We start from the raw sequence: 23,713 nt of genomic DNA, 5'->3' as shown, positions 1-23,713 counted from the left end.
TGTATTTTGTATGGAAGATTGAGTTCAATTAGGGCTTTGATGTAGAAAACTTTACTAATTATTTCATTAAGCCTCTGTGTTAAATTGGCATTATGTTGTATAATGAAATAACAAACAAAATATTGATAGGCCAGGCGCGTAACCAGAAAAAAATTCCGTGGGGGGAGGAAATTTTGGCCAAAGTGTCAGTAAATAATAATTACCTGTAAATATACACATATTTATATTTTTACATATTACATATTTATACTTTTATTGATTTCAAATTTTTCTTTCTTTCTACAAAGCAATATTTATTTTTCTTGTTTGTTTTGCTATTTTGTGTAGGATTTCTTCATGAGTTACTTCAATAGTAGAATGGATGTTGAGTAGAGCCAGCCCCATTCATCCTCTCCTGGCCCATTGTATTTCTTAGATAAGTTTTTAACCTTGAAAGGGAAGAGAAAGAGCGTTCGCTAGGAGCAACGGAAACTAGAAGCGTCGCAGCACTTTTTATATATCGATGTACCGTAGGGAAAAAAGACACGGAACAATTATTTAATACATCAATGAACGTGCTTGGTCGCTCCTGTTGTTTTTGTTGTTGTAGCGATAAGGTTGCTCCCCGAAGGCTTTGGGGAGTATTATCGATGTGGTCCTTTGCCGGATATAGATCCGGTACGCTCCGGTACCACAGCACCATTAAGGTGCTAGCCCGACCATCTCGGGAACGATTTATGTCGCCACATTAAACCGTCAGGCCATTCCCTCCCTCCCCACCCCCAAGTTCCATGAGGAGCTTGGGGTCGCCAGAGCCTCGTCTGTTAGTGAAACAGGATTCGCCGCGGATAGGTGACGTTGACAATTGGATTTGGAGGAGCTATATATTGCGCTGGCAACCTGAAGGGTTGCGCTACACAGCCCCTCGAATCTGGTATTTTAATCGCCTCTTACGACAGGCATACCTACCGCGGGTATATTCTGATCCCCTAGCCCGCTGGGGTCTTGGTCGCTCCTCCTTTGGGATTGTCAAACAATGCCTGAAAAAGTTTTTCTATGTTTTTTATTATGGCGTAATAGAAAAAAATATTCTTGATCATATTTTCATTTGATTTACTTGGTGAGAGATTTCTTTCATTACATTTTTATTGAGAGGGGGGTAAAACCGCGCCAAACCGCACATGTTTTTTTAATTGATCTCTAGAATTTCAACACTTTTCGAGACTCCTCTTCGTTTGCAAGAAAACATTTTTTTTTAATGGAACATTTTAGTGAAAAGTTAATAACTCGCCTATATATTCTTTTTTTAGACAAAACATTTGCTTACTCTCAAAAAAAATTTTATAGATTTATTGCAAAAAGCCTGTGAGTTATTAACTTTTCATTAAAATATTCCTTTTTTTTTTTTAAACACTGTATCTTGCAAACGAAGCGGAATCTCGAAAAATCGCTCAAGTGTATTTTTGTATCGACATTTCCTACATATCTTTGCAGTCTTTCTTGAAATCCCAGAGATCAATGAAATTACATTACTCAGGTGAAACATACGAAAATAAGATGACTGAGCATGAAAATAATGCAAAATTCGATATTTTAAAAGGAGCGACTACCAATAACTTTTCATTATTGCTATTAATGCTATTTTCTTAACAGGGGTTTTAAAAGTTAATAGAGTAATTATTCTAGTACAGACGTATATTTTTTAATTTTCGGAAATTGGGGGGGGGGGGGTGAACCCCCAAAACTCCCCCCTGACTGCGCGCCTGCTACTAACTATACAATAAAAAGTATTTGGGAAACCGGGATCCCATGAACGCGGAAGGGTTAATTGCTTGCAATGAAATTATAGGGTATAATATCATCACCGGGGCTCTCGATGTTTGAATATACCCTATTGGGGGTTTTCCCTTTATCGAGTTAACCCCTAAATGTATGCTTTATGTTATGTGCATAACAATGCGAAAAAAATAAATTCATTAAACTCATATTTCTTATTTCTCTGTAACAGGATCCAGTTAAAGATGGCGAGGCGAAAATCAAAGCGGATTACGAACAACTTTACGAGGATTTACAGCAAGCTTTTAGAAATCTAGAAGACTAAATAAAAAATTATAACAAAAAAATATTTATGAAAAACCAAAGCCAAGTAATTAATAAAATAATATATTATCTGTTTAAGAAGATCCATCGAATTGTTTACATTTATCTTATAACTTATTTAATTATAAATTAAACATTTGAACTAGTCATTTATCGTAATATTTATGAAAACATATATATACACTTAGGGTCTGTTCAAAGTGAAATTTACAAAAAAAAATATTCATCCATAGTTTACCACTTAATTCCCTCTAAGCAAATGTTAGATAACTTAAAATTACATATTCTATACAAACATAATAAATATATTTATGATGAGTACGGGTCACGAATCACCTATGAAAGCCGAACAATAACTAGTAGGTAATAAATATCAAAAATAAATAAAATACGTATAGATATTTACATAGCAAACACACCAAAGAAACTTCAACTATAGATAAAAATGTGTAGGGCGAGGAAATTACAATTAAAAAAATAGAAAAATTATGAAAAATTAATTATCTGCAAAAAAGTTTGACCATACATAAAACTACCCCGCGTTCTTAATCTCAGTTTTGACAAAATAATAAAAACATAGAATTTTTAAATCGGCTTTATCATTTGTTGCAGTATGTAAATATTTAGAAAAATTGGTACGTTATTTGATATTTTTTGAAGTGCAAACAATATAAATTTAATTTTGTTTAACTGTTTTAAGTTATTTATTTATTGTAAACTACAATAAATTATTAACATAGAGACTATTTAAAAAAATATCTTTATGTATTATCCATGTTACTAAATAAAAAAAAATACAAAAATTTTAACCAATTGAAAATATGTTTAGTCGGATATGTGGTAGGGAAGAGACGCATGTAAATATTATACAAATTATAACCATGAGGCCAAAATGGTGCGTAGAGATCTGGAAATAGTTATGGTATTCACAACGTCTTCTATTCGTCGTATCTATCGACTTTAATCAAATTATTTATTGGAAATCATGTTAATATAATACAACACTTACTTACTTACTTAATTGCCGCTTAATCCTTAAAAGCGTTTTGACTGTCCAAAAATTTGCGTCACTCGCTTCCCTTCTGTGCTAATTGGCGCCAATCTATACAACTAATGGAACTTAAATCGTTTTCCACCTGGTTCTTCCAACGGAATGGGGTCGCCCTGGTCGGATCCCGATAAGAAATCCTCTTTGGCCGGCGTGTTTTCTTCCAACGGAATAACATGGCCTAGCTGGAACGTTTCTCTCGAACACTCCCAAAGCTGCCTCATCTGGTTTTGTCAATGCCGCTGTACAATAAAGCAGATAAGGGTCTTGCAGAGCATTATTTATGTTTGCCGAGGACTTTACTTTTAAATAGCTTAACCAGTCCAAAGTAACATTATTATTAGTTTGTGTAAGTGCTGGTTCGGACAAACGGACCAGGCCTGTTAATGGATTATTTTCTCTATCATCATTTATCTGTGGAGGTCTCTCCTGACTTAGCATTACCAAGCCAGCGAAGCCTATGGGGATTGTTTGCTACACTACCTCCATATCTGCGTAAAGCTCATATAGCTCATCATCCTATCTCCTGCGATACTCGCTGTCGGCATCACGGACAGAGCCATAAATCTTCGGTAGATGTTTTCGCTCGAATACTCCATCGTAACTCTCAACAGTACATCACGACTTATATAGCGTGATTTTTGTTCGTCGAGAGTTACTTTTCAATTTTCTATTCATCCCAAAGAAACACTTGTTGGCAAGACTGTTTGATTTCTAGACTGGCATTGTTTTCGTTGTTAATGCTGGTTAGCAGATAGCAGAAGAGCTTTCAGTGTCGAATTTACGACGCATTTAAGGCCAAGACTACCAACATCATACACCAACATACATTTTTGGATGCAAGTTTTTTGCTTTATAAAAGTTACGGAATAGCGATCCGTGTGAATATTTGTTGCCCGATGGGTGGCAGTAAGAAGACAGTGCGCTAGAAAGCCGCTCAGCAGATGCTACCAGCCTTGACGAATGAGATGCTGACCAAACAGTTTCTGTTGAATACCCAGAAACCTGGGCATCCCAACAGACATCTGATTGACGAACCAGCACCGCCTAGGGGCCTAAGGAGTCATCTCCGTAAGCATTTTGAGGAAATACGGCACCTGAGAACCAAGCCGTAAGCGAAAAAACACAAGCAGGTCGGTGAACTCCATAGACAGGCGTCGGACCTTTATGTCGGGAATTGCCCGGTGAATCCAGTACTTGAAGAAAAATATCCAGAACTCGCGGAAGAGGAACGCATACTCCCCAGGGAAACGCGTGTCACTCTTGCTCAACTTCGTTCTGGATACTGTAACAGGTTAAACTCTTACCTATCCAGAATCAACCCCGACATACAAAATGTATGCCCCGCTTGCAATGTGTCCCCACATGACACCAACCATCTCTTTAATTGTAATGTGGAACCAACGCCTCTAACACCCCTTTCCTTATGGTCCACCCCTGTTGAAACGGCAAGTTTCCTTGGACTCCCGTTAGAGGATATTGATGACAATTTGTGATCGGTCGCGGCTATTAGGTGGGGCGAGCATTGCTACAACAACAACAACAACAATGAGACCAATTGCATATAGGGTCCCTTAAGTACCACAACTAATCTGAATATATCCTTTCTATTTATTTTAGCTCGCTACAAATCGTATTTCGTTGAATGAAGGCCAAATTTTCCCAAAAGCTCTGTAGTACTACCGTCGCTTCCTTATACGCTTTTTCAACTCCAAGGTCCACCCTTGAGAGTTTTGGAATGTATATCTTGCATAGAAATAAATTGTTTAAAAGAAAAGCCAACATTCCAAAACTTACACTAATGCCCGGTTTTTCAGTACGAGTTTAAACTCCAGTTAAAGTAAAAATCGAACAAAGTGGTAAGGTTAAACTGAAAAACCAGGCATTAGAAGAAAATATGATGATAAGTAGAACTCATTGGAAGAAATAGACCTCGTTCACAGAATTATATCCCAACGGCTACTTTGTCTACGTCACGTGATGAGAATGATAAGATAAAGGTGATCCGATCTAGAAGGTATTGTTATAAGCACCCACACATGAAACCAAAGAAAAATGTAGGACTTACTTCGTTAAAAAGGCCCAAGTAGAAACTATTTGAATCGTTTTCGAATGCTGACTTTCCAAGACTTAAATTATTCCCGAAATGTTCAAGTTGCCAAGTAATAATTGCATTTGATTGATATGACCAAGGATTGACGGTAATTTCCCATAAAAATATTGAAACCAAACGTAGTAGGGCCAAAGAGAGCACTGAGAATGTTTTTACGCGGGAGTGCTTTTGATCACTTATGGTCGCACCAACATCGGGAAATATCGCTACTGAATTAAAAATTATATGTGGGTTAATAAATTTCTGGCAAATTTTATTAGCAGTATTTCGAATTTTTGTTTCAGTGAAAAAGAAATAAAAGTACCAAAACCGTGCCGAAAATGGACCAAAATTGAAAAAAAGGACCAGCGGACCAAATGGGGTTGGAAGGGACCATTTTTGGTCCAAATGGACCGTGGTGACAACCGTGCTGGGACTATTCATTTTCGGGATTTCGGGAAATGGAAATTCCGGAACGCCGGCATTTTTCATTGACATTTTAAAGTGAAAATTATGAATTCAATTTTTCCTCTTAACATTATAGTGAAACTTGAAAACTATTGTAAAAGTATAGGCCGATAAAACAAAAACAATTATTTTAAAAGTATTTTTTTTTAATGTAAGAACAATTATTTCATTTGGCAGTTGATTCAACTTCCCGTTCATAAAACAAAATATATCTTACTCAAATAGTGGAAACATCTTTAATAAAAATTGTGTTCGCTGAGAGCGATGACTTTCTGAACGTGCCTTTGGGTATATCTGATTCAGTTAACGGTTGGGACTTTACGTCAAATTACTGAGCAAACAGTTTTTTAGTTCCATATGTTTATTCAGTTGTCTGACAATTGTTTGACATTTTAAAGTGCTGGTTATGAAAACTCTTTTTTGTTGGTATGGCACTCATTAAAAAGTCATTTTAAAAAGCCATATCTGCATATAGTAAAAATAAAATGTTCCATGCTTCTGTAAAAGTTTAAATTCGTTTGTTAGGGCCATTGTGAGTTCATACAAGTTGCGAATTTTTGAAGAAAAAAATTTTTTTCACAATAGTAAACAGCTTGGATCACATGTTAAATCGCTGTTCGATTACTTACATCATTTGCTCAATGGCGTTTTTCAAACATTTTTGTATACGGCTGGTATATTGCGTTGTTTACATATTTAAAAATGTTTGCTTGACTGGCCGGTCATATTTTACAAACGATTATTAATATGAAGTTTTATTTTATATAGGCACATTTAAAAGAAAATCTGGTTTGAAACACAAATAGACAATTTATGGCACTTCAATATATTAACCGCGAAAACAAAATTAACCTTTCTTCCATTCTCTGGTCATGCGCTACAGCCATTATCCCTGTCAGCTATTATTTGTCAGGTAGGAATGACAATGGAGGAACAAAAAGATTGTATGAATGGTAAGGGCCTTTGTGAATTAAGCTAACGACATATAACCGGCAGTTGAGAAACATTTTTCAGATTCTACACTAGTAGGCCAAATAGTAATTATACTCCAAATCTACACGAGATCCTTGGAATGAAGAAATATCTTTTTGTTGATTGATCTCGATTGCAATGTAGTCCCGTGATTTCGGGATGGCAAAATTACTCAGGAGGCTCAGGGTACGGGATGGCAAAATGACACAGGAGGCCAAGGGCTCAGAATCGGGGCTACCAGTCTTGAATGGCTAAGCGTGATGGTATGGCACCATTAATCGATTACATTGATTTCCTAAGGTAGGTTCGATCAGCTGTTTTATCTGGTTATGGTTATATGGTTATTAGTCACCATTAATTGACCCTTCAAAAATTGATGATTTTTGCCATTGTGAATTGAAGCGGTATCAAAAAGAAGAATCTTTTTTGACGTCCAATTTATTATCAATTTTACGTTTACAAGCGTTTTACTATTGTTTAGCTGTATTTTATATAAAACTGTAAAAAATAAAGCTACCTAACATGGGTAATGATAAAAGGCGCCGCTCACATTCGAGGGAGCGCCGAGACCGAGAACGGGAAAGGGACCGTGACCGTGATAGGGATCATGAGCGGGATCGTGAACGTGGGAGGGATCGTGAGAAGGATCGCAACCGGCCACGGTCCAGATCAAGAGGACGTGACCGAGATAAGGCCAGTGAAAAGCGCAGAACCGTAGACAGATTAAAGAATGATAAAGAAGACAATAATGTTATCAAAATTGACGATGATGATGATGATGATGACCAAGTCGAAATTATTGAAGTCAAGGAAAAATCGAAGAAGGAACCTCTTTCGCTGGAAGAACTACTTGAAAAAAAGAAACGTGAAGAGGAAGCACGCAGCAAGCCAGTGTTCTTGACTAAAGAACAGCGCGCTGCTGAAGCACTCAAAAGACGGCAAGAAGAAGTTGCTGCTATGCGAAATGCACAAAGCGCTGCTACAGCTGCAGCAATAGCTGGAGTAGATAATACAAATAATTCCTCATTTGAGATACCATCAACGCAAGTGAAATATGACAGAATGGATCGTAAGGAACGTGAACGCGACTGGGATCGCAACGATCGTGATTGGGACCGTAATGACCGCGATAAAGGACGTGAACGAGAAAAGGGCCGTGAACGCGATCGAGATCGCGATAGAGATAGTAAACGTGCAGAAGACCTCACTCAGAAGGACAAAGAAAAAGAACTAGAAGCAATAAGAGAGCGTTATTTAGGTATTGTAAAGAAGAAACGTCGCGTACGTCGTTTGAACGATCGTAAATTTGTGTTCGATTGGGATGCTGGCGAAGATACATCGATTGATTATAACAATTTGTATAAAGAGCGTCATCATGTACAATTTTTTGGACGCGGAAATGTTGCCGGTATAGATATCAAAGAGCAGAAACGTACTCAAAGTAAATTCTATGGAGATTTGTTGGAAAAGAGACGCACTGAAGCTGAAAAAGAGCAAGAAAAGGTGCGCCTAAAGAAGGTCAAACGTAAGGAAGATAAACAAAAATGGGATGATCGTCATTGGTCGGAAAAGGCGGTGGATGAAATGACCGAACGCGATTGGCGTATATTTCGTGAGGATTATAATATCACCATCAAAGGTGGTAAAATACCAAACCCTATACGAAGTTGGGGTGAATCTGGTTTTCCAAAAGAAATTATCGAAATCATCGATAAGGTGGGATATAAAGAACCCACGCCCATTCAAAGGCAAGCTATTCCGATTGGATTGCAAAATCGCGATATTATTGGTGTAGCTGAAACAGGTTCGGGTAAAACATTGGCATTCCTGATACCATTATTATCGTGGATTCAATCATTGCCAAAAATAGAACGTATGGAAGATGTAGATCAAGGCCCTTATGCTATAATTATGGCACCAACACGTGAATTAGCGCAGCAAATTGAAGAAGAAACTATTAAATTTGGACAACCGCTTGGCATACGTACAGTGGTTGTAGTGGGTGGTTTGTCGCGTGAGGAGCAAGGTTTTCGTCTACGATTGGGTTGTGAAATTGTTATAGCAACACCTGGTCGTCTTATTGATGTGTTAGAGAATCGCTATCTTGTATTGAGTCAATGTACATATATAGTATTGGATGAAGCAGATCGTATGATTGATATGGGCTTTGAACCTGATGTACAAAAAATTCTTGAATACATGCCAGTGACTAATTTAAAACCCGATACGGAGGAAGCTGAAGATGCAAGTAAACTTATGGAGAACTTTTACTCTAAAAAGAAATATAGGTAATTAATACAAGCATATATACAAATCGAGCTGTAGACATAACAGTCGTTCTGTAGTAGGTCACCGATGAGTAGTTCCTTTTTGAAATACTTGTTTATCTTTTCCAGACAAACTGTGATGTTTACAGCTACTATGCCACCTGCAGTGGAGCGTCTTGCAAGATCATATTTACGACGACCCGCCACAGTTTATATTGGATCAATAGGCAAGCCAACTGAACGAACCGAACAAATTGTATACATGATGGGCGAAAACGATAAACGTAAGAAATTAATGGAAATCTTATCCAAAGGCATCGAACCACCAGTTATTATATTCGTCAATCAAAAGAAGGGTGCCGATGTACTGGCTAAAGGTTTGGAAAAGTTGGGTTACAATTCCTGTACGTTGCACGGTGGTAAAGGACAAGAACAACGTGAATATGCACTGGCATCGCTTAAATCTGGTGCTAAAGATATGTTGGTGGCAACAGATGTTGCTGGGCGTGGTATTGATATTAAAGATGTATCACTTGTCATTAACTATGATATGGCAAAAACGATTGAAGATTATACGCATCGTATTGGTCGTACGGGGCGTGCTGGTAAAAATGGTGTTGCCATTTCCTTTGTCACCAAAGATGATAGTGCACTATTTTACGATCTCAAACAATGTGTAACCGCTAGTCCAGTATCAGTTTGTCCGCCTGAGCTAATGAATCATCCAGAGGCGCAACACAAACCAGGCACTGTGGTGACAAAGAAGAGGCGCGAGGAAAAAATTTTTGCTTGAAGATGACACGATTTCAAAAGATTTTTGGTGTTTAATTTTAGAGAGCATATCATGTTGCCTTATTTTACAAAAATTTGTAAATTGGTTTAGTTAAAGACATGATTTTGTATAGTAAAATGCAGTTTCGAAATAAATTTTTTTGGCAATATGCGACCTTAAATATGAATTTTTATTACAAAAACTAATTAAAAATGTAGTAACAGCAACAAAAATATATATGTTTATATAAACACACATGCTTTTAGTGAGTATAAATATTAAATGTTCTAGTAATACATATTTATCTTATTTCTAGGATCTTAGCAGTCTTAAAAAGAAAGCTGTACGACTTTCTTTTGAATGTATAGGCAAATATTTTTCATAAAAATCATGTATCACTTCCTCTATTTTGAAGCCAAATTTTTGGTAAAGCACAATGGCAGGATTGGATGCGGATACATGAAGTGTGATATCTTTTGTCATGCAAGTCTAGAATGAAAAAAAAAAACATTCTTCAGCCAAAAATATTAAACAGTGTAAAGCATATTTTTACGGTACCTGTATTAAATGATATAACATAAATGTGCCTATCCCAGAACGCTGCCAATTGGGACGCACTGCCATAAATGAAATATACGCTTCGTTAAAGCCTACATCAGGCACAAGGAAACCACATCCCACAACCAATTTTTTATAGAGTGCTACCACGCTGTAATCTGGATAACTGAGGCATTCGGACACTAATTTTCAGAAAAATAATTCATGTTATTATTGGTAGATAAAAAGTTCCAAACTTGCAATTAAAATATATATCATTCTTACTATCAATTCCAGGCCAAAATGTTGATTGTAGCAAAGCATTCACGGCCGCAATATGATTGGGTCGCACATAGCAGAAGTCAATGGTTGATCGTGTGGGATATTCTTCATTAACTCTATATTGCAACTCGCACATAAGCTGCAACCAAAAAGGTGCGAGTATTAAAATACAAAAACAAACCATTTACAATCAGAGAAAACTATGTACCTGCAACCAAGGAGGTGCAATTTCTTCATCTCTAAATATGAATGGATGTAATATACGAAGAGAATATGGCGATTTAAACATTTCATAATCAAACGAACCAGCGATGCGTGCATAAAATGTTTTATATTTTTTCGATGTCGAATCAGTCAAGAGCTGTAAAATATAATACGCCTTAGAAAAAGTTGTTTCCAAGTTTCAACTGTTAATGTACCTGATAACGATCAATTATTTGCGCTGCCGCATCACTACATTTGCCATTGATGTGATCGTCTAAATTGAAAAGTGGTTTACCATGCTCACGTTTAAAATTACGTACACACAATTTTCTATAGAAACGACGTACATAAGCTGGTATCTCAACTTTACCTTCATGCTCAAGCGCGAATACGTCACGCAATTGGTTTAGCAAATCAATTTCCTCGTACTCACTCATCATAACAAGGCTGTAAAGGAAATAAAAAAAAAATACGAACATGGTTCTTGATAGCTGTTTCAAACTGTGTATGTTTTAAAAATAACGAATTTTTCTTAGACAAAATTTTAATCTCGAGACCGTTAATTGTCGTGTGGCAACCGTACCTTCCCTTCTGCTCTATCCCTTCCATTGCTTCATTATTTGACTTCTGCACTTCTGCTTCATCAGCTGCCTGCTCCAGTAACCATGGCCAAGTTCGTCGCGCCGTTTTTGTAAAAAGACTTGGCTTTAAACTGCTCATAAGCGTTGTTGAACCTTCTTCAATCTCTTGCTCACAGTCATTATCTTCTAGTGAGTTAGTATCATGCCTCTTCTCCTCTATATTAGACGCTTGCTCGGTATCAGATTCAATTTCTTGTTTTATATCCTGTTCTAATTCTTCTAATAACAACTGATGTTCCTTGGTAATAGCATTGGTGTGATCTTTGCTTTGAAAATTTGTGACTTTTATAATACGTGCTTGGCATTCCTCATCGTCGTCGTCGTCGTCGTCTTCATTGCTACATGCGGACAGTGTTTGCATAGAATCTTCTTGATTACTACAGAAATTGGGAGAAATGATCAATTAACATGTTTAAATTTTATTTTTTTATATCACAGTACTAACAGTTCGGTAATCATTGTTGAAGTCAGCTTTTGTTGTACCTTATTCAAAGTGGTATCATATGCTTTCGCTTGTCCATTGTATTTACCTACTTCCGGCGCTTTTAGCATGCCTATATTATTATATGTGTTGTTGTTGTTAATGTGGTGCGCATCGAGCAGTGGCAGAATGTCGCTTTTTTCATCAGCACCACCAAAAATATCATAGCTATCTAAATTTTCTGCCAGAAAATCCATTAAGCTGGATTGTACTGTGTTAAGTGGCTGTTGTGGTAAATTTTTAATATCATCATCAACAATATTAAGTTGTTTTGCGATTTTAGGCTGACGTCCCATATATGGCCTTTAAGAGAGGAGCTTTTTTTTAGTTACAGCGATTTATTTACAAAAAAAAAACGTACATTGTACGGCTGCAGCCGCCGACTAAAGCTGGTAAATCATCATCTGAATCCACTAGACTTCCATATTTGCTTTCCGCTTCATCATTTATGGCATGGTAATCATCAATTTGTTTTTTTTCACTACGCATTTGCGCGCGCTTTTTACTAAACTCTTCAACTGAAAAAAAGACAAATTCATAAATCTCTACAGCAACTGATTTTGTACTTACGCCTCCTTTGTATCATTTTGGGTGTTAAATTCGTATGGGTTAAACGCCACCAGCCGGATTTTTGAATTGCCTCCTGGCCGGAGAGAAAGAAGTCCGGGCTATAATGTGATAAATTGCCGGAAATGGAACCAAACCAATTTTTGCGCCGTCGGCTGTTTGCGAAATTTTGCGTTAATGCATTGGTTAATAAAAATATACATTACTTACGTCCCCGGCTCCATAAGAAAATCCCAATTTTTGTTAATAAAACTCGCTATATGCGAACGCCAATGAAAAAATCCATGATGGCTGAGTCCCTTTGATTTGATCGATAAATTGTATAATGTTAATGTTACTACCATGAACCAAGATAAGCGTTGACGCACAAAATTCTCTCTAGCAGGGGCATTTTTGGCTGACGTTGATGTTGAGGGCATATTGTATTGCAAATTCATACAATCCGCACAAGTAAAATCAAAGAATACATCACCCATCAGATCTCCAGGTCGACACGTGCGCAAACATCTTGCATGCACTACACACTGACACTCCAAGCATTCCAAATAGTCATCGCTACTATCAGAAATCATGTGATTACAATAGCAACAATCCATTGCTAATTTGTATATTAAAGTTATTCCAATATTTTGTATTTATATTTTTTTAATAAAAGCGCGAATAATTATTAAAACTTTTGTTTAGAACAGCGGGAGAACAATAAAATAAATAACACAAAATGCGGCATTTCGGAAAAGTGGGAAGCCAAACCGGAATGACATCTGCAAACAAACCTCGTGTTCCAATGACACCATATGGATCCATATGGATCACATTGTTGTTGCATTGGCATGTTAAATCCAAGGCGAATCTATACCAGGTGGTGGCAGAGCGAATTCAACTAATTCGCCGTGCAGAAGAATGGCTAACAAGCGAACCTAATATAAACGCACGCAAGTAATTTTCTGTCAAAAATGTCTCATGCACATACAACTTGTATGAGAGCAACCCAAATTGAATTTGCTGCGTGAAAACCTAACTCGATTTCCAATTTTTGTTCTGCGTGACATTTAGATTTGACGTTTGCACACATGCTTTACATTGTCGCAACGCATGCTTATTTGGGTTAGGGCAAAAAACGCCGGTTGTTTGCGTGCGCTAAAAAAACGCAGTGCGGTTTTATTAGGTTGGCATGTAATTCCATACGACAGCATGACAATGCTAATACGTGTCAAAAATATCGAGAGGTGTCAAAAGACGCGTATTAATTTCAAGAACTTTCGGATTATTAATACTGATGTCAAGATGCGTCGTTTGATACCTCTCTCAATATTTTTGGACGCGTATTAGCAGTGTCACGCTGTCGTATAGAATTACCGAAGAATGTCAAGTCAGAAGAAAATTTTCGTTGATTTCGATTAACTGACTTATTTTTGTACAAGGCGTTGTATGGGAATTATCAAGAAGAAGCAATGAGCTGTTGGGATAACAACACCTGATACTGAATTCGCCTTGGTTAAATCTCTATCCGTATCTGGTTCACGTGTCATTGGAACACGAGGAATCTGTCAATTAGAGCTGGATTTGGATTCGATTTTTAATCGATTCAATCGATATTTCATTAAGAAGTGAAAAATCCATTTTCTTTTTAGAAACGTAAAAAGCTCGACTATTTTAAAGACCATGAACCATGACTATACACCATTATGATGGTGTCTCTGAGTAAAAGGAGAAATATGAAGAAATTTATCGCCACCAACAATTGGCGCTTTGCGCAAGTCAGCCTAGCAATTCCGACTTCAACATAACTGACACCAATTGCGAGCACCAAGGGAGATCAAGTCTTCTTGGCGGAGGTCTTCCGCTTTTTCTTTTTCCAAATACGGATGCCGATAGGAACACTTGCTGTGCTGAACCTTTCATGAATTCCCATAACAAAACCTATCGGCCGGTTCGACGGAGATGACAATAATTCATCGGCATGGCCTTTCTCTTGAACTTTTCTCAGATGGATAGATGGACGGACGGACGGACGGACGGACATGGCTAAATTTATTTCTTTTTTTATCTACCTCGTTTATACCGTTGCGGGGTACCGTTGTGCGAACAAAATTAATATAATCTGTGAGCTCTGCTCAGCTGAGTATAAAAATCGCCTCAAATACCACATCAACCACAACAACTTACCAAAATAATTTTATTTCCCCAGCCACAAATCCCATTGTAATACATTTTCGCACTCGCGTCGTTGAAACTTAAAAAAACTCCTCTCTTGATTTTCTTCTTATGTGAAGGAAAGAAAACAAACAGGTATATTTAATAATTGCTGGTCTGTGAGCTCTGCTCAGATGAGTATAAAAATCGCTCAAATATCACATCAACCACAACAACTTACCAAAATAATTCAATTCCCCAGCCACAAATACCATTGTAATACGTTTTCGCACTCACGTCGTCCAACCTTAAAAAAAAACTCCTCTCTTGGGTTTCTTCTTATGTGAAGGAAAGAAAACAAACAGTTATATTTAATAATGGCTGGGCTCGGTTCATAAACGTAATTTCTGGTGTTCCTCAGGCACCTTGGTCCGGTTTTGTTCCTGTTGTTCATTAATGATCTTCCTAGTGTTATGAAGCGCTGCAAGCCGTTGATGTACGCTGATGATGTCAAACTTGTAATGCCTATCCGCTCACCCGCGGATGGGGCAAGTCTTCAGGCTGATCTGAATAGTCTACTTGACTTGTGTAATGTAAACGGCATGTCACTAAACCTACCTAAATATAAGTTCATGTGTTTTACAAGGAAGTCCTTCCAATCCCATGATTATGTTATTGGCGACTATGTAATCAAGCAAGTCACTAATTGTACTATTATAAATTAAACTGGATTTTAAACTTCATATTGAATCTTTCGTGAATAGCGCTAAAGGTACTTTGGCTTTCGTTAAACGTTGGTCTAAAGATTTCAATGACCCATACGTTACAAAACCTCTTTTTATAATTTTAGTCAGACTTACTTTGGAATACGCTTCAATAACTTGTAATCTGCGTTATCAGGTTCATTCTGACAAGCTGGAATCGGTCCAGAAACAATTTTCGCTTTTCGCCCTAAAACACTTACCATGGGATCCTTCTAAAATTCTTCCCCCCTATAGCAGCCGGTTCAAACTATTACAGTTGCCCACGTTGCAGAGCCGCAGGGAGATGCTTGGTGTCTTATTTATTGTTAAGTTAATAAGAGGGTCGATAAATACTCCATTTTTGCATGGTGAAATTAAGTTTAACGTTCCTATTAGGCCATCTGGGCATTTTCATTCAATGTTTTGTAGCTACATGCAGATCGAGTTATGAAATGCACGAACCACTTCGCTGTTTATTTCATGATTTTAACAAACACTGTAAAAGTTTAGATGTCTGCGACTCATTTCTTGGCATTAAAAAATACTTGTTAACTACATTAAATTTGTAACTTGAAATGAAGCAAAGAACGCTAAACCATGATAATACTGTTCAACCCTCTGTTTCAAATATGAAAGTACCAGTAATTCATTTACAACATTTTAACTCCTTCTTCCTTCTACGTTTTGAATTGAATAAGTCAAGCGTTTAATTAAATACTAGCTGTGTTTTTTTTTCTCATCTATATACGTTTACGCTTAAACTTTATATGGACTGCTAAGCGACAAACTTTAAATGCACCTCTGAAATTGCTACGTATAAAATTAAAAAAAAATAAATAAATGTAAGGCGCGATAACCTCCGAAGAGATCTAAGGCCGAGCTTCTCTTCCAATTTGCGTTGTGCTCCTCTTGATTTTCCCTACAAATTGGCCGGACGGGACCTACATGTTTTATGCCGACTCCGAACGGCATTTGCAAGACAGATGAGTTTTCACTAAGAGCTTTTCATGGCAGAAATACACCCGGAGCGCTTGCCAAACACTGCCGAGGGGCGACCCCGCTTAGAAAAATTTTCCTCTAATTGAAAACCTTATTTCTAAAATTTAGATGTTGCTTTGCCCAGGGTGCGAACCCAGGGCATACGGTGTGATAGGCGGAGCATGCTACCATCACACCACGGTGGCCGCTACTTAGTACTACAAAATTTCAATACGCTTTATACACAGATGTAACTGAAATATGTGTCTATTTTTCACCCTCTGCACTAATTTTATGTATGCGCGTCCACTACTTATCACAACTGATTCAACTATATGTTATACACAGAAATAAAACAGGGGGTTGTGTCTTCGCTTTTCGGTACACCCTGTTGCTGTAGCTAGTTGTTTAACCACAGCCGCTAGATGGGTCTCCTAAGCATTATCTAGGCGAGGATAGGCGTTTTTTTTCACGCGCAAACGAAACTTGTACGCGTGTAAAAAAAAACACGGCTAATGTTTAAATATTATTTTTAAATTGATGACTTGATATGTTATTTATATCGTACATTATATCTTTAAATTAATTGTCTGTATATTTGGTCTGTATAATTGTTTAATTTGTAGACTGATAAATAAATATAAATATAAACTGAAGGGCAAACAAACGCAGCCTTGCACGAAACATAAAAATGAAATTATTTCGGCAGTTGGCTGCCTACCAATTTTAGACTGGTCGAAAACTTCATGTGTTTGATTCAATTTTGATATATTTTGTTACGGACAGGAAAAAATGTTGTAGCGAGGTGTTTTGCGTGGATCTAATATTGATTCTCACTAGAGCAATTTTTGTAGTGCGGCTGAAGGCCATGGTTCCGGAAAGGTAATTTTTCCTTCGGATTATTAATATTGACGTCGGTAAAAGGCTAGTTGAGGGATCGACTGCTAATACGTGCAAAAAATATCGAATGAGGTGTCAAAAGACGCGTATTGACCTCTACAACCATGATGTTGGCAATTTTCATATGGTTGTTGTAATGTTTTGTACCAACAAAAAAAATTGTGAACATAAGTGTTTTGCGCGGATATAGTTTTGGTTGCCCAACCGGTGTTGGACCCACCCAAGGTAATTTTTTATAAATGTGGCCGAAGGCCGCCAATGCAGGGAAGTGTTCTGCGCAAAAATACTATGGATACCACCCCCGGTTTCGGTGGTACCCGCGGGTCTTTTCTCGGTTTTTCGTTAATAACTTTTGAATGCATAAAATTTTTGTTTCCCGCGTTCGGATTATTAGTACTGATGTTAAGATGCGTCCTTTGATACCTGCCTCGATATTTTTCGATGCGTATTAGCAGTCGACCCCTCAACTAGACTATTACCCTGACGTCAAAACGCGTCCTCAGATTTTTTTCACGACAGGTGACCCAAAACTCCTTCTTATTTGCGCCACCCGTTCCCCCTAGTTCACATTTGCGACCTTTAGTTGAATACAGGTCATTGGAGCAGTTTTTATGTAATCGTGCTTTTAATTGTGAATGGTGACATCGAAGAAGAAGCATTATCGTTTTGCAATTTTGAGTATATAAACAAACAAATTTTTGGAAAAAATAAATTTTTTGCTTAGAAAAGATTGTAGACGACCATCTCTGACAAAATGTCTTCATATCGGAAAAAGGTATGCTTGAAAATACTGGGTAACACAAAGAATTAATTTATTGATCTATTATAGAGCACCAGCACAACCGAGACCAGCTCGAGCTCAACATCAGGCAGTTCGTCAAGTGGTAGCACAAGTTGTTCAAATTCTGGTAGTAGTTCGTCAGAAACTGATTCAAGTAGTTCCGGAGATGAAAAATGTGCCGTTGAGGATGCAGCTACCACAGTTGCGCCAACAACCAAGACACAAGTCACCACAAGGCGTAAAAGCTCGGAATGCAAAGTTACTGCAGCAAAAGCAGCGGATGCTGATAAAGTTACAACAAACAATCAACCGGCAACAAAGACACGTACAAGTAGTACAACTACAACGGCAGCTCCACGGCAATCACGTATAAGCAACCATTCAAGTGATGAAGAACTACCACCCAGCAAACGTCCATCGAGACCACCAGCTGGAACAAATAGTACAACACAAAAACGCAAACTTTCAGCTTCATGTGCAACCGCACAAAATCAAAATAATCCAAGAACCATTGGCGGAAAAGCAGCACCACACTCGAACACAACTGCTCGTTCAAACACACATAATACAAATAAATCATCGGCAAATAATACAAAATCTCAAAATAATAGTTTATCTGCTGAAAATGGTACAGCTGGAAAGAAAACATCTGCCGCAGTAACAGCATCTCAAGGATCGGATGATTCAGATAGAGAAGTACTTCCACCAAGTCGGAATAGACAGCTGCTAGAACGCAAAGGTCAAGTAAAATTATCTGCGCAAGCTGGTACGGTTGCTGCAACTGCAGTTAATAATACAGATAATAGAACAGCAAAACAGACTAGGGCTAAACCTCAACCTAAGCGAAATTTCGTTGCAAAACCGAAAAATAAAGGCTCAGCAGATGCTGAAAATGATGATGAAGATGGTGAATCTGAATCAGAGAGCGGGGGTAAATCATCGTCTTCTAGTGATTCAGAAGCTACTGAGAGCACGAATTCCTATGATACGCAACCTGTCAAATCTGTAAAAGGGAAACGCGCACCCACTACTAGCAAAGTAACCACCGCGAATTCGGATACAGATGATGAAACAGCACCACGCAAACTGACACGTTCACTCAGTACCAGACGTTCTAGGCAACAGCAGAAGACAACAACTGGTGGTATGTCGGATAGTGATTTCGATATTGATTTGGATAATGATAAACAATCACTATCTAAAAGTCCAGCAAAACGTTGCACTTCCGCAACAGGCGGTAGTAAATGTAAGGTAAAAAAGGAAAGTGGTGTAGTATTTAGTGGGTCGTCAGCAGCTAAGCCATGCTCACAATCACCGCCACAACAACAAGTAGAAAAAAAGTGTGCTATAGAAGGTTGCGATTCTTCGGGACATTTATGTGGCAATTTAGATAAACATTTTCTACAAGAAGCTTGCCCCATTTTTCATAATATGTCAGCATCCGAATGTAAAGAACGTGCTAATGAACGAAAACTGCGCAATGAGCATCGACCACATGGTGGTGGCAAAAGTAATTCAACAAATAATACCGATAATCATGTCAATCATAAAGGACGTACAGCTGAACAAGCAGAATTTTATGCGAAAATTCGCGAATCGCGTGCGAGATTTCGTCCAATAGCGGCAGTAATAAATACCGATAAAGTCAAGTTGGAAAAAGATTGTACAGATGAATATCGTGAACCTAATCTTATAGGCCTAGTACCAGACTATGACTTGCAAATGTTTCGGGATGCGCAGGCGTTAGCTTCGGAAAAAGTAGAAGATGAATTAAAAGACTTGCCAGTTGGTAAAGGTATAAAGTAAGTACTATTATAAAATGTGTTGCTTTATTAAGTAAATTTGTACACTAGCTTTGCAACCCTGTTCGATATTCTGTATTGGTCTTTGATTTCGATCGAAAATGTAGTATTTAATCGATCTCATATGCCTGGAATACGAAAAGAATGAATATAGGGATATTATATGAGCTTGAATTACTGAGCCCTGGTGCAAGAGAAAGTCATCATTGGTTCAAAGGACCAAAATACTATATTCCGCTGCAGTCGGGCTACCAGAATATGTAAGTAGCAGAGCGGATCAAATCATATCCCACAACGGTCGGCAGAGCCGTTGGGAGTGTTGACAATTGTATTGGAGAAGCTATAAATTGCGTTGGTGTCCCCTTGAAAGGGTTGCGCCACGACTGCTGGCGGGTCAGGGGGTTAGAATATGCCCGCGGTAGGTATGCCTGTCTTAAGAGGCGACTAAAATACAAGATTCAAGCGCTGTGTAGTGCAACCCTTCAGGTTGCCAGCGCAATATATAGCTTCTACAAACCCAATTGTGAACATCACATATCCGCGGCGAATCCTGTTTCACTAACAGACGAGGCTAGTGTTCTAGCTAAAGAGTAGCATGATCCGCCTACCACACCGAAGGTCTTGGGTTGAAAACCCGCGAAAAGCAAAAACAAAAATTTTCAATTAAAAAAAAAATAAATTTTTCTAAGCACTGTCGCTCCTCGACAGTAGTTTAGAAAATACTCCGAGTGTATTTCTGCCATGAAAAGCTTTTGAGTGAAAACTCTTCTGCCTAGCAAATGCCGTTCGTAGTCGACGTAAAACATGTAGGTCACGTCCCGCCAATTTGTTGGAAAAGTTTAAAAGGAGCACCACACAAATTGGAAGAGAAGTTCGGCTCTTCGGAGGTATGAATATTGCGGCCTGTATTTATTTTGTATTCAAACACTCTTTGATGTGATGCTTTTACGGTCCTGTCCCTGTAACCAAATTCAAGTGTTGTTGTTGTTGTTGTAGCGATAAGGTTGCTCCCCAAAGTCTTTGGGGAGTGTTATCGATGTGATGGTCCTTTGCCGGATACATATCCAGTACGCTCCGGTAACATAACACCATTAAGGTGCTAGCCCGACCATCTCTGGAACGATTTATATGGCCACATTAAACCTTCAGGCCATTCCTCCCTCCCCACCCCCAAATTCCATAAGGAGCTTGGGGTCGCCAGAGCCTCTTGTCATGTCTCTTTACGCACACTACAGAATAGAGCAGAGATGAAGCAAACAGCGCTATTTTGAAGGCTAATCAGTCACGGTTTTTTCATGCTTTCTTAAGAACCATTCCAGCTTTTAATATGAAATGTGAACTTTTTATTTATTACATACAAGTATATCTTCTTTTATTTTTCAGATACATCACAATGGGTAAATACAAAATGAAAGTTTGGTATCAATCACCATATCCCGATGACGCAGCTCGTATGCCACAAATGTATATTTGTGAATTTTGCTTAAGATATCAGAAATCTGAAACTGGTATAAAACGGCATGCAGAGAAATGTGTGTGGCGGCATCCGCCAGGCGACGAGATCTATAGAAAAGGCAAATTACAAGTGTGGCAAGTGGATGGTAAACGACATAAACAATATTGTCAACATTTATGTCTTTTGGCAAAATTTTTTTTGGACCACAAAACGCTCTACTACGATGTGGAACCATTCCTCTTCTATATAATGACTTTGGCAGATGTCGATGGGTGTCATACGGTTGGATACTTCAGTAAGGTAAGATTTAGTTAGAAACATTAAACCTTAAGAAGTAAGTGCTCAGGCTTAATTGTGTATGTTGTTGTTGGTAATACCTTTCCACATGCCTTTATTGACTTTTAAACTACACGCTCAAAACAAGTGGGTTTCTGAATACTGTTACGAATATTAGCAAAACTAAGGAGTGCTGCCGTCTCTAAGCCGATGCTAAGCAGTGACGTGAATGCACATCAATAATTCAATCATTATGTATCTACATAAACGAAACAATAACTGCGTCTACATATATGTACCATGTACGTATACGAGCAGCGGAGAGTCAATGCACTAACACATGCATATATCTGAGATACTCCTATAAGTATGCAATGAGAAAAACTATAACATTGTGCAATTGTAGTTACAGCTGAGAAGTTTGAGAGCTCATGGACAATGCTAGAAGATTCTAGAAGATGCGAACGAGGAAACCAGAGAGTATAAAAGGCTGCAGATGTAGATGCGCTGGAATTCAGTTTGAGTTGAGTTATCAATCAGTTATTGATTAAGCACGCGATCTGGCGGCCAATAGTAGAGTTTCATTGGAGTTATCAATCAGTTTGTTTATTAAGCCAGCGAGTAGCAAAGTATAAGTGTTATTGTGAAGTACTTTAATAAAGGCCATTTTTCCATTATTCAATATTGGAGTTATTTATTCAACAGTTTAGCGATACGAAGAATAAGAGGATTTGCAGAAAATTCGTTACAATACTTTTTATTAAGTTTTTGCTTTTGGAAAAAGCAAAAATCAATTTCTAACTTTTTCAAGCTCCCTCAAGTATAAACGCTTCCTAAGTAAAATCCAGCTATGTATAAAGCTGCGCTACGTGCTACTAATCTGCTGATACAAGGGCCGCGCTGAATAATGTTTTTTGTATTTTCTTCTTTGGGAATTTAATGTACATCCAACTACAAAATTTGAGAGCATTTTGAACATCCACGTCAATGGCACTACGCTACCGACTGTCTTACACCCCAAAATTTTGAGTGTGACGTTTGATCAGGATCTACATTTTGGTGAGCATGCAGCCGCAATAGTACCGAAAATCCAAAGCCGTAATAAAATCCTTAAATCTCTTGCTGGCAGCACTTGGGTAAAAGATAAAGAAACGCTCATTACCACTTACAAAGCAATTGGCCAGTCGATTGCATGCTGCGCGTCCCCGATATGGTCGCCAAGCCTAAATACCACTCACTGGAAGAAGCTACAGGCCTGCCAAAATACTGCCCTCAGAACCGCCCGGTTGTCTTCTTATGTCCCAGAACACCATCTACATAACAAGGCGAGAATACTCCCAATCGGGGAGAGAAATGAGATACTAAGAAAACAGTTCCTGTTGAATACCCAGAAATCTCAGCATCCCAACACACATCCGATTGATGAGCCAACACCGCCCAGGGGCTTAAGGAGTCACCTCCGTGAGCACTATGAGGAAATACGTCACCTGAGAACACAGCCGTATGAAGCCAAAAACACAGCAGGTCCTCAGTGAACTCCACAAACAGGCATCGGACCTCTATGCCAGGAATTGCCCAGTGTATACACTACTCAAAGAACAGTACCCAAAACTTGCGGAAGAGGAACGCATACTCCCCAGGGTAACGGGAGTCACTCTAGCCCAACTTCGATCTGGATACTGTAACAGGTTAAACTCTTACCTATACAGAATCAACCCCGCCATACAAAATGTATGCCCTGCTTGCAATGTGTCCCCACATTACACCAACCATCTCTTTAATTGTAATGTGGAACCAACGCCTCTAACACCCCTCACATTATGGTCCACCCCTGTTGAAACAGCAAGCTTCCTTGGACTCCCGTTCGAGGATATTGATGACAATTTGTGATCGGTCGCACCTATTGGATGGGGAGAAGCACTGCTACAACAACAACACCAACAGGTTCTTCATCAACCCCCAGCGGGTTAGGGGATTATTTATTTATTTATTTATTTAAAGTCGACGCAAACACAAAGCGGTCGACTAATTATTGTAATAGACAGATATATATGTAAAATACAGAGCCATTCTTAAAATTAAAAAATTCAAAAAAGGTACATAGAAAATTTGTATGTTATAAACATTTGACATCGCATTGTATAAGAAAAAATAAAATTAAAATATCAGGCTAAACATAAGAGTATAGCAGTATGTAAAGCAGCAAACGAACATTCAAAGCCAATGCAGTTATA

General features: G+C 38.2%; 4 protein-coding genes and 1 long non-coding RNA gene across 7 annotated transcripts in view; 3 read left to right on the top strand and 2 right to left on the bottom strand.

The window, feature by feature from the left end:
- The window catches only part of LOC137240869 (V-type proton ATPase catalytic subunit A), a 33,338-nt gene extending 30,439 nt beyond the window's left edge, over positions 1-2,899 (top strand). The window contains exon 5 of the mRNA XM_067767780.1: positions 1,988-2,899. Coding sequence (XP_067623881.1) covers positions 1,988-2,080 — 93 coding nt within the window. The 3' untranslated portion in view covers positions 2,081-2,899. The remainder of the gene's footprint in view (positions 1-1,987) is intronic.
- On the bottom strand, positions 2,700-5,497 carry LOC137240871 (uncharacterized). Of its 2 annotated transcripts, none has more exons than XR_010949849.1 (4): positions 5,196-5,497; positions 5,060-5,137; positions 3,093-3,369; positions 2,700-3,037 (listed from the first exon to the last, which is right to left on the bottom strand). It is a non-coding gene; the product is annotated as an uncharacterized lncRNA (long non-coding RNA). The 2 variants fall into 2 exon arrangements; XR_010949850.1 differs by having other exon boundaries at positions 3,097-3,369.
- A 1,587-nt stretch (positions 5,498-7,084) lies between these two features.
- LOC137240867 (probable ATP-dependent RNA helicase DDX23) lies at positions 7,085-9,879 on the top strand. Its single transcript, XM_067767778.1, has 2 exons — positions 7,085-8,947; positions 9,056-9,879. The coding sequence occupies exons 1-2, from the start codon at positions 7,182-7,184 to the stop codon at positions 9,717-9,719; spliced, it is 2,430 nt and encodes an 809-aa protein (XP_067623879.1). The 5' UTR covers positions 7,085-7,181; the 3' UTR covers positions 9,720-9,879.
- Atac2 (Ada2a-containing complex component 2) lies at positions 9,866-13,164 on the bottom strand. Its single transcript, XM_067767779.1, has 10 exons — positions 12,621-13,164; positions 12,414-12,565; positions 12,205-12,361; positions 11,808-12,146; positions 11,305-11,739; positions 10,937-11,168; positions 10,726-10,878; positions 10,521-10,656; positions 10,257-10,438; positions 9,866-10,187 (listed from the first exon to the last, which is right to left on the bottom strand). Exons 1-10 carry the CDS (start codon positions 13,004-13,006, stop codon positions 10,011-10,013), a joined length of 2,349 nt encoding a protein of 782 aa, XP_067623880.1. The 5' UTR covers positions 13,007-13,164; the 3' UTR covers positions 9,866-10,010.
- Positions 13,165-17,807: 4,643 nt separating this feature from the next.
- The window catches only part of chm (chameau), a 67,340-nt gene continuing 61,434 nt past the window's right edge, over positions 17,808-23,713 (top strand). Inside the window, exons 1-4 of one of the 2 annotated variants that reach the window (XM_067767777.1) lie at positions 17,808-17,939; positions 17,994-19,747; positions 21,131-21,503; positions 21,628-22,080. In XM_067767777.1, the coding sequence (XP_067623878.1) occupies positions 17,919-17,939; positions 17,994-19,747; positions 21,131-21,503; positions 21,628-21,657 (2,178 nt within the window). In that variant the 5' untranslated portion in view covers positions 17,808-17,918 and the 3' untranslated portion in view covers positions 21,658-22,080. Of the gene's footprint in view, positions 17,940-17,993; positions 19,748-21,130; positions 21,504-21,627; positions 22,081-23,713 lie in introns of those variants that run through there. The other variant, XM_067767776.1, reaches the window with a different exon arrangement.

This window comes from Eurosta solidaginis, chromosome 2 (assembly GCF_040869045.1).
Source record: "Eurosta solidaginis isolate ZX-2024a chromosome 2, ASM4086904v1, whole genome shotgun sequence".
Taxonomy (NCBI): Eukaryota; Metazoa; Arthropoda; class Insecta; order Diptera; family Tephritidae; genus Eurosta; species Eurosta solidaginis.
This window is presented reverse-complemented; position numbering and strand designations above follow the sequence as displayed.

Excerpts from the sequence above, each read along its gene's own strand:
- Atac2 (XM_067767779.1), bottom strand. The coding sequence starts at position 13,006 with ATGGATTGTTGCTATTGTAATCACATGATTTCTGATAGTAGCGATGAC. Across the intron at positions 12,362-12,413 it reads CAAAATGATACAAAGGAGGC|TTGAAGAGTTTAGTAAAAAG; the intron begins GTAAGTACAAAA and ends TCTTTTTTTCAG. Across the intron at positions 10,879-10,936 it reads AAATAATTGATCGTTATCAG|CTCTTGACTGATTCGACATC; the intron begins GTACATTAACAG and ends TATATTTTACAG.
- LOC137240867 (XM_067767778.1), top strand. The coding sequence starts at position 7,182 with ATGGGTAATGATAAAAGGCGCCGCTCACATTCGAGGGAGCGCCGAGAC. Across the intron at positions 8,948-9,055 it reads TACTCTAAAAAGAAATATAG|ACAAACTGTGATGTTTACAG; the intron begins GTAATTAATACA and ends TATCTTTTCCAG.